At 39.6% G+C, this 9,456-nt stretch overlaps 2 protein-coding genes across 2 annotated transcripts in view; one reads left to right on the plus strand and one right to left on the minus strand.

Annotated features, from left to right (window-relative positions):
• tbcd (tubulin folding cofactor D) overlaps nucleotides 1-9,456 on the plus strand; it is a 34,745-nt gene that overhangs the window by 1,666 nt on the left and 23,623 nt on the right. Inside the window, exons 2-13 of the mRNA XM_016558787.1 lie at nucleotides 190-240; nucleotides 328-425; nucleotides 535-636; nucleotides 1,353-1,499; nucleotides 1,679-1,734; nucleotides 2,563-2,695; nucleotides 3,511-3,556; nucleotides 3,646-3,778; nucleotides 3,882-4,024; nucleotides 4,120-4,180; nucleotides 4,302-4,376; nucleotides 4,476-4,570. Of these exons, the coding sequence (XP_016414273.1) occupies nucleotides 190-240; nucleotides 328-425; nucleotides 535-636; nucleotides 1,353-1,499; nucleotides 1,679-1,734; nucleotides 2,563-2,695; nucleotides 3,511-3,556; nucleotides 3,646-3,778; nucleotides 3,882-4,024; nucleotides 4,120-4,180; nucleotides 4,302-4,376; nucleotides 4,476-4,570 (1,140 nt within the window). The remainder of the gene's footprint in view (nucleotides 1-189; nucleotides 241-327; nucleotides 426-534; nucleotides 637-1,352; nucleotides 1,500-1,678; nucleotides 1,735-2,562; nucleotides 2,696-3,510; nucleotides 3,557-3,645; nucleotides 3,779-3,881; nucleotides 4,025-4,119; nucleotides 4,181-4,301; nucleotides 4,377-4,475; nucleotides 4,571-9,456) is intronic.
• On the minus strand, nucleotides 4,587-8,747 carry znf750 (zinc finger protein 750). Its single transcript, XM_016558788.1, has 3 exons — nucleotides 8,291-8,747; nucleotides 5,951-7,225; nucleotides 4,587-5,820 (listed from the first exon to the last, which is right to left on the minus strand). The coding sequence occupies exons 2-3, from the start codon at nucleotides 7,180-7,182 to the stop codon at nucleotides 5,208-5,210; spliced, it is 1,845 nt and encodes a 614-aa protein (XP_016414274.1). The 5' UTR covers nucleotides 7,183-7,225; nucleotides 8,291-8,747; the 3' UTR covers nucleotides 4,587-5,207.

Below are 9,456 nucleotides of genomic sequence, written 5' to 3' on the forward strand. Positions count from 1 at the left end.
TCTGTCTGTCTGTCTGTCTGTCTGTCTGTCTCTATCTACTTGGCTATTGTTTATTGAAATGCAAAAGAGTATGTTGATGTCTGTTTGTATAATTTTTGTGTGCGCGCAATATACTGTATAAGATGATATAAGAAAATACAAGATGACATGTTTAAAATGTCAAGCTGTGCGTTGGGTAACTTTTTGCAGTTATCATGGATCGCTACCAAGAACAGCCACATCTTCTGGATCCTCACTTAGGTAAGTTAAAGCGATGAATGTGATGGGCATGATGAATGTGCTCTGTGATTGAACACTGTTAGTAACGCTGTATTTGCTGTTGTGCAGAGTGGATGCTGAACATGCTCTTGGAGATGATCCGCAGTGAGAAGTCGCCACCTCTAATGGTCCATCTCTGTTTCAAATTTCTCTACATCATCTCAAAGGCAAGATGGTGTACAGCTCTCTAAGTTTGACTGATAATCTCTCTGAAATCACAGAAAGAGTGATTTGTGGGTTTGTGTCTTGATTTTGTGATTCCTGGTGCTTCCGCAGGTCAGAGGCTATAAGATCTTCATGCAGCTGTTCCCCCATGAGGTGTCAGATGTTCAGCCCGTTCTGGACCTTTTATGCAGACAGGACCCAAAAGACACTGAGGTTACTTATCGTAGGCTCTGTAATGAGCCCCACAGTGTAACACATAATCATACAAGCTAAATTAATGTCTAGAGTTCTTACACAGGTCAGATCATAAATTTGAATTTCCCCCTAAATTTCACTTATAATGTTAGTTAGACTCCCTGTGGTCCATGTTCCCTCTAAATTTTGTATTTTTTTTTCTGAGCAAACTCTCTATTGGGTGGACATTTCGGCTACCTGAGCAAAAACATTCTTTATACCAGACCTGGGGCCCGTTCTTCATACGTCAGGTCCATAATCTTAAACCTGCTCGTGAGCAGGCTTATTTCATGTAAACAGGATAAGATTGCATCTTTTTAAGTGGAATTGATATTTAAAATCTATCCCAGCCACTACTACTTAGTTTGTGAGATCACGATGAACTAAGATGAGTGACAGCTTTTTAGTGAAAAAAATGTTTAAATGTGTCATTTTATTATCAAATGTGAGTTTTAAGGGATAACAATATTGACTGCAGGGGGACTTGGTAAGTTTTTTTGCACCAAAAAACAGTCATAAAACCCTTCTTGGAAGTCCTTCCAAGAAATCCTCAGTGAATAGCTTCAGGTAGTAAGTAGTTGCAGCAGGTCACCATTTATCACATCTGGAAAAATAGCATCCATGTGTGTTATTTGTAATTTAACCTTCCAAAAGCACAAGATCATCTAGGTAGTGACTGTATGTTTCTGTATTAGACCTGGGAAACACGCTACATACTCCTCCTCTGGCTCTCCATGACATGTCTCATTCCCTTTGACTTGTCCCGTCTGGACGGCCACCTGTCCACTGACCCCGGGCTGAACAGAGAGTCCATCATGGATCGGATTCTGGCTGTTGCCAAGGTAACACCCACAATCACAGACCACTCATAGACTTGTCAACATTTGTATTGTATGTCAATGAGTCAAATTAGTAAGCATTATTTTTTTTTTTTTTATTAATTTATTGTCAGTTTTGCAAATCATATTTTTTAAACTTATACTTGTCGTTAGCTATGTGTCATTAATTATTTTTGCTGCAGTCCTTTCTCAGAGTGAGTGACAAATCTCGAGATGCTGCATCAGTGCTGGTATCGAAGTAAGTTACATGTTATGTGTTCTTTCCCCTATATGTGTGTTTATTATCTCTGTAACACTGGGCAATATGTCAAATAATTAAATGTTTTGCCTGGCAAAATTAATATAAAATTAAGCAACAGTGTAAACCTAACACTTTTTTTTTTTTGGCCTTTCATTTTCTAAAGAGTGTCTCATTAGACAGTATCCACCATGCTTCTGTGTCTTACCAGAATGAGAGGGTTAAGACTAAAATGATTTAAAAATGCCTCTTATTATACTTCAGTAGACAATACAGCCTTTGAGCTGGTTCAATTCAATTCTCTTTCATGAATCATTTCAAACTGATTATATATTCCAAACACTGATTAAGTGACTCATTTGCATCATCAGTCATAAGTCTTCATATAATAAAATGTTTTAGTAAAATGTATAAGCAGATCAATTTTGTTGTTTAGTACTTTAGTCTACTAATGTACAGTATATTGGTGCATATAGATAAACATGAATAAATATTGTTCTTCCTTGGATTCATTTGAGTTTTACACTTAAATTTGTATTTATTTATTTATTCATTCATTCATTTATTTGTTTATTTATTTATTTATCTATCATGTTGAATCCACTTGTTTAAATGGCTGTTTAGTTAAAATTCTGATAAAAAAAAATAATAATAATATTTCGCCCAGCGTAGTTTTCGTATGTTATAGAAATTATTTGCACCCTTATGATATCCAAAAGTGGTGTTTATTGCAAAATATTGACAGCTTTACTCCCTGACCAGTAGAGGGCACTGTTTAAACACTTTTAGATAATTTCTTTGCTTGAAGGATTTGTATTATCTGCACAGGTTTGTGACTCGTCCAGATGTGAAGCAGAAGCGTCTGGGTGATTTTCTGGACTGGTGTCTGACAACCATCTCTCAGACCAGTGAGATTACCATGGAGGGAACTGTGACCCTTGATGGAGCTTTGCAATCTCTGGTGAGCCTCCAGTCACATGTAGGACTGTTTATGTTCTCCACTTTCTCCTTTTCTTTTCAGGAGAATGAAAATATTGAACATTCAAATGCTTGGCAATAATAAACAGAATATTATTGTCATTTGCAGTAGATGTTAATATAGTTATCTTTATAGTCATTGTTCTAGGTGTGAATGGGCCTCCTTTAGGCCTGTAATTCCTGCACTTGTTTAGTAGCTGCACATATTTGCTGGCGATACCTGCTAAAGCCTACCTGTATTTTTTTTTACACTGCTGTAATCGCTCATTGCAGTGACTGATCTTTATCAGAATTAGTTTCTTTGCAATGAAACATCATGCATGGTTTAAAGTCCAGAGAGCTGTGAAAACGATCCTGCTGCTGTTATTCTTTTGTGAAGCGCGTCTCTATCACCCGAGGCGCTCAAAACTGGCTCTGTGTGCTGAGAATGCCTGGGGTGCTAAAACTGCCATCAGTGTTTTGCATATATGCTTTAAGTGCCATAAGGCTGTGAGCAGGAACATGTGCGTTGCACTTTTAAACTTGATAATTACATGAAACTGCTGCTGGCACTAAGATTAATGGGATTCGGACATGTTGAAAATGGGTTTAATAAATTTGGCTTAATATCAACTTGATGATATACAGTATAGATAAAGTATCGCTCAGATTTCAAGTCGGTCGTTAGGGTAGTTCATTATTTACCACCTAGGGGTATGTGTACCGCAGGGTTTTTTAGATTTTGATAAAATGTTTAAAATAATTGAAAATAATCTCATCAATATTTAGTTTTTTAATAAATATTTTATTTCTCACCAGGCCCAGCTCTTCAAGCATGGGAAACGTGATGATTTCCTGCAATATGGTATGTATATGTCCTTTAGGTCTTTCTTTGGTCTCTATAAAACCAGAACATAGATAAATGCTTACTAATCTTTACCGGACCGTTCGAAGCCCCAACAGTGCTTCAGTGCCTGAATCAGAAGAGAATAGCGGAGAGTAACCAGGCCACATTGCGTAAGCTGGGTGTAAAAGTGGTCCAGAGACTTGGCTTGACCTTTCTAAAACCACGTTTGGCCAAATGGAGGTAATTGAGGAGTGACGGCGTATTGACAAAATATGATGAAATGAAACAAAGGATGCTTAGAAGTATTAGCTAGTTTGTAAGCATTTTGTATGACTACATCTAGATACCAGAGAGGAAGTCGGTCACTCGCAGTGAACCTGGCCCAGTCTTCTGTCACTGAAAGTGTAGAGGCTACAAAACCTGATCTAGAGTCTGTCAGTCAGGAGGAAGACTATGACATACCTGAGGAGGTAGAAAATATCATTGGTAAGTATTCATGCACATTTTCATATCTGTTTGTTTTATTTGCTCAATTATTAAATGCTCTCATGTACTGCTAATTTGCTTATTCATTGTTGCAGAACAACTGTTGGTGGGACTGAAAGACAAAGAGACAATAGTGAGATGGTCTTCTGCCAAGGGGTGAGAACAGTTATCTGGTCTAGGTGTGATAGTGCTATATTTTAATGCCATATTTCTCTGTAATAATCCCTAGAGTTCTATTCTTTGTTTAACTGGTCTTTCTCTTTTTAACCACCTACAGGATTGGAAGGGTAACTGGTAGACTACCTAAACAGCTTGCAGATGATGTGGTTGAGTCTGTTTTAGAGTGTTTCAGGTGCGTCATGATATAAAAGGAGGTAGAGATGTTATGATGTGTTTTCAAATACTTGGTGAGGTATTTTTCAATTACTTTTTATGTCTTCACATTTTATAGTTTTCAGGAAACAGATAATGCCTGGCATGGAGGCTGCTTGGCTCTTGCAGAGCTTGGCCGAAGAGGACTGCTGCTTCCTTCCCGTCTCTCAGATGGTTGGCTTGTATTTTATGTTTTTATTTATTTTTTTTATTTATTTTTTTTAATTCAGTTTGAAAGCTACTGGATTTTCTTTTCCGCTGACATAAATTGTAATATTATAGCTATAATCATTGTACCTCCCCTACACCATACTCATGTTTCAAAAACATTTATAAGCAAACATAATTCACTTTATGCAAACACTTAATTCAAATACTTCAAGTTTAACAAGATCCTTTATTTATTTTTTTAAATGCCACCACCCTTTAATGATCTGTTACATGTTTTCTCAAAGCACACAAGATTCTCAGTGTACAATCTGGGCTGCCATTTTTCTTCCAATCAGTGCTTAATGTTATACACTAAGAATATTTTGGAATTATCTACAGTATATTTACATGTATGCATTAAGCAAATGCTTTTGTCCAAAGCAGCTTACATTAAAGTTGCCAGTTCATGCGTACCCTTGGAATTGATCCCATGACCTTTGAACACTAATGACAAGCAATTTTACAGACATAAATAGAATAATATTTGAAGACTTTAATGTAGATGTTGGCGGTCTTCCTGTAAAGTCTCTTGAGTATTGATCTTTTCACTGGAGCTCGTTTCTGTCTGAATCGCAGCAGTCCACACTTTGGGATCTCTGAATCAGCAGTTTTGTGACCGCTTTCTTTGAGTTCGAGCAGGTTCTTTGACCTTTGCTCTTTTGGTAGTGTGCTTCGGAGGTCTATTGTTTACCCGTTTTTGTCCCAGTGTGCTCTGTTTTGGTGTGTCTGGAGTGTCTTTGACTGGGCTCTTGTCTGGGGGAGGAAGACTTTGACTGTTCTGGCCCTCAGTCATTTCTTGTTGGCCAATAGAGGAGTCAATGATAATGTCCTTTGAGCTAGCTAGCTGACACAGAGCGAAGGCAGCAGAGTGCCTCTGGTCACATGGGTCTATTTCTTGTTCTCTGGGTGGAACAATTGTGCATACCTCAGCATTTATAATGGTTTGTCTTTCTGGAGTATCAGAGCCTGTGGTGTTGGGCAAGGCTAGGTTGTTGGACTGAACCCTGAGGCAGAGGTTGAGCGGTGCTTCTTCTTGACTACTTTCTGAATCATAATGGAGCTCGCAGTCAGGGTAGTGGTGTGTCATGTTGCTGGATACGGCCCGGTCCCTCTTTGAAAGGTTAAGAGGAGCTGGTTCTTCCTCGGTTTCTTCGTCTTCCTTTTCTGATGAAATCTCACTGCTTCTTGCAGAAGCTGTGGTTTGTGGTTCATTCCTAAAAAGATAAGTAAATATATGTAAAGAGTAGAGTAATCATTAACTTGCTTGTGGGCAACCTGACAAGATATTCTTTTATTTGATTGTGATGTAAAGTGTCATTACATAGCTGCATAGAGTTTACCTACCTCTCTTTATTTTGTAACATGCTCTCTTGAGTTTGTCCACACGATTTCTTGGGTAAGTTTTCAGTTGCTATAGTTGCCGCTGGTTCAACATGCTGTGATTTACTAACTGGGAATGACTCCCCATGAGAAGCATGCCTGAGTGTAACAGGGATCCGCTGGGTGATATCTGCGGTACTAGGCCTGTCTGGAGACCCGGAGGCGGCACACCCTGCTAAAGGACTCTGGCGAGTACCTTTTTCTACTGTATTGTGCTCCTGGAAAGCCCTGTCCTCAGGAAGTCTGCTGTAAGAATCAGGATGATGTAGGGGTACTAGATGCCCTCCATACTCTCGAGGATAAAATCTGTTGCTGTACACATCCAGAGGAAGATACCTGGTTCTCTGTAAGGACATGGAAAATTCAGGGTGTTGGTAGAGGCTGTAGGGTAGAGGTGGACCAGGGATAATTGAATGGCCATATCTGTAGTGATAAGGATGGAGAAGGGAAGTACTAGGTGGGACCAAAGGTGATGGAACAAGAGGTCTTTGGGTCTCTCGAGGTGTAAGTTGGTAGGCTGGGGTGTTTGCTTGGTTGTGTGAGTAGGGTGTGTAGAGAGAATGCAAGGACCTCTCAGATACCATGTATGACGGATAGTCTGATATTAGAGGAAGAAGCGGTGCTGTGGAAGCAGGTGGGACCCAGGGTGCCATTTGGTGGTAAAACTGAGGAATGGCTGAAGATGATTGATCATCTTTGTGTGGAGACCGAGATAGAGCTTCGCTTTCACATGTTCGTGCAACCGGTGAGAAAGCTGAAGATATTTTGTTCTGTTCAATGTCTATGTCTCCATTTTTGTCCCTGGTCTCACAGATTGGCTCAGGGACATCTTTAGTGACCTCCTTGATGGGACTTTCAGGCTTTTCTCTTGTTCCTTTACCCATCTCCTCTTGTTCAACCTTGTCATTGACCCTTTCTGTAGGTTTGCTGGCTTCAGCTTCCAGGGGTGGCTCTTTACTCTTGTGGTTGAAGGGAAAATTATGCTGGGAAGTTCTCTGCGTTTTCCCTGTCTGTTCCATGCGCTGAGACACCAGAGAGATGGAGTTCTTGCACAGGTTATACTTCATGTGGTTGAAGAGATGAGACTTGATGTTGCAGGTGAAGGGACATTGGAAACACTGATATTTGAACGGTTTGCCAGCAGGGCGGGGAATGTAATGAGGTTTCTTCGGTTTTCTTCCCTGGAGAGTGTCCATACTGGTGCAGTTGTTCAAATCCAATACTGCGTGGTTTGTCAGCCTTAAAGAAAAAAAATAAAAAGATTAACCGTTTTGCCACACCCTGGAGCAGAGCGTCTTCTGTTTGTTGGGTCAGAAAGGTTAGTGACCCAATAAAACGAAAGTTTGCATGCTCACTTTCCCTTAACTTTTTAACTAGGCTGTAGCTGTTCTGTTCTGTATTGTTTGTTGGCCTGCGTGTTAGCATGACATGCTCTAGCTGCACTGCTGAAGCCAGAGTAGGCCTGTAGAAACATGCTCCCCTTTTTCAAAACCTGATGGCGTGGGAAACCACATACACCTGTTTCCCATGACCTTACCTGCAGGATACAAACTCCAGACATTTAAAAATGTATCTCACTTACACTGTAAATGTAGAGAAGCTACCAGAGCTATTAGAATGAAATTTCGTCTGTTATAACATCTGCAACCAATTGGACTGCTTCAGTGCTTGAAGGAAATTACTTCTACAATTCTGCACAACAATCAGGATACATAATGGTCCGGTAAGTGTGCAAAGATTTTGGGGCCTGAAGGTTTGTATTGGGAAGCAGAAGATTGACGAAAGAGATTGCTAGGCAAGTTATGCAGAAAATGACTCCGCCTTAAGGAACCTGTTTGTCACAGGCTGTCGCAAGAAGTGGTGGCTCAGGTTTTGGCTCCCATGTTTCATACGAAGCCGCTCCCTCCTCAAGGCACAATTTAAAGAATTTGAGTATTTTTGTATTTCATTTTGCTGTTGTATATCTCGTTTCCTTGTTTCTTGGTTCTTAGTCATTCTTCTTTGGGTACAACGATGTCTTGTGATTTCAGCATAATATAAGACTTTACATTTCTAAATGGAATTTTTTGGTTATTAAGATATAGACTGAATATTACATGTACAACCACATGGCAAATACATTAGAACATTTTCTACCCGATGTAGTGTAACAGGTGCATCAGTTGTAAGCAATTTAGAGCTACCCCTGAAACACCTGCTACAAAGTACATCAGCAATTCAGCCTTTACAAATGCTAAAAGTACATGTGAACAGCAATAAGAACAGTTGCCATTAGAAATCTTAGTGACATTGTTGCAGCCTTACCTGTATTTAGACTCGTTGTTTGGGATGTTGGATGTATCGTCAATGGATATATGTCCACAGTGGACCTCCTGAAACGTATGATGGTCCCACAGTGGAACAGTTTGGATGGCGTGGTTGTCCTTGAGAGCGGGTGTCTGTTCGTTTAGGTGTTCTGTCTAGTTTCTGATGAGTCTCTCACGTCCTCTCTGAGGTGTTGACTCTGTGGGGTGGAGTCTATGCCCAAGCAGTAGAGCCCTGAGGCAGCATCAATGTGCCTGATATTTGGCAAGCCCCAAGCCACGATACGTTGCTAGTTTGCCTCCTATCTCACCAGCTAGCAAGAATCCACATGGATGAGAAGCCAGACAAGACTGTTTGTGGCTTTTGTTTGCCTGAATGGTTGAATTAGCCCAGGAGTGGTAGAGTTAGGTGTGAAGCAGGTTTGAGGATGTTGTCAGAGGGGTGTGGAGATATTGAGGACAACCAGTGAGATTTGCATGAATCCAAATGTGTGCGCTACACCTGATGTGAAGTGTCTTTCAGCATGGTTATGAAAATGCAGTTATTTTTCACCAGATCTGGATCTTATTTTAATGTAACTAAATTGAATGGTAGATTTTAGTGTTGTTTTGAAAAATTGATTCACGTTTATTTGCATACACAGCATGAATCATGAACTCAATTTCAGCTCCACCTGAAGATTTTAGAAGACAATTCCTTGTAATGAGGTTCTTCCAATGGTCAACTATCAATACTCTCTCCCTTTTGTGTGTGTCTGTGTGTATTTATGCACCACTCACATTTTATGAATGTGCAATAATCTAAATCAATGTGTGGAGTCATTAAGATGTTTTATAAGCAATTAAAACTTTTATTCACCAAGAATGCATTAAATTGATCAAGAGTGTTGGTAAAGACAATTATAATGTTACAAAAGATTTCCGTTTCAAATAGATGCTGTTCTTTTGAACTTTCTATTCATCAAAGAATCCTGAAATCCTGAAGTATCACGGTTTTCACAAAAACATTAAGCAGCGCAACTCTCAACATTGACAATAATAAGAGCTATTTTTTTCTTGAGCATCAAATCAGCTTATTAGAATGATTTCTGAAGGAACATGTGACACTGAAGACTGGAGTAATGATGCTGAAAATACAGCTGCGCATCACAGAAATAAATTACAGTT

This window comes from Sinocyclocheilus rhinocerous, unplaced genomic scaffold (genome assembly GCF_001515625.1).
Source record: "Sinocyclocheilus rhinocerous isolate Xijiao unplaced genomic scaffold, SAMN03320098_v1.1 scaffold1219, whole genome shotgun sequence".
NCBI lineage: Eukaryota > Metazoa > Chordata > Actinopteri > Cypriniformes > Cyprinidae > Sinocyclocheilus > Sinocyclocheilus rhinocerous.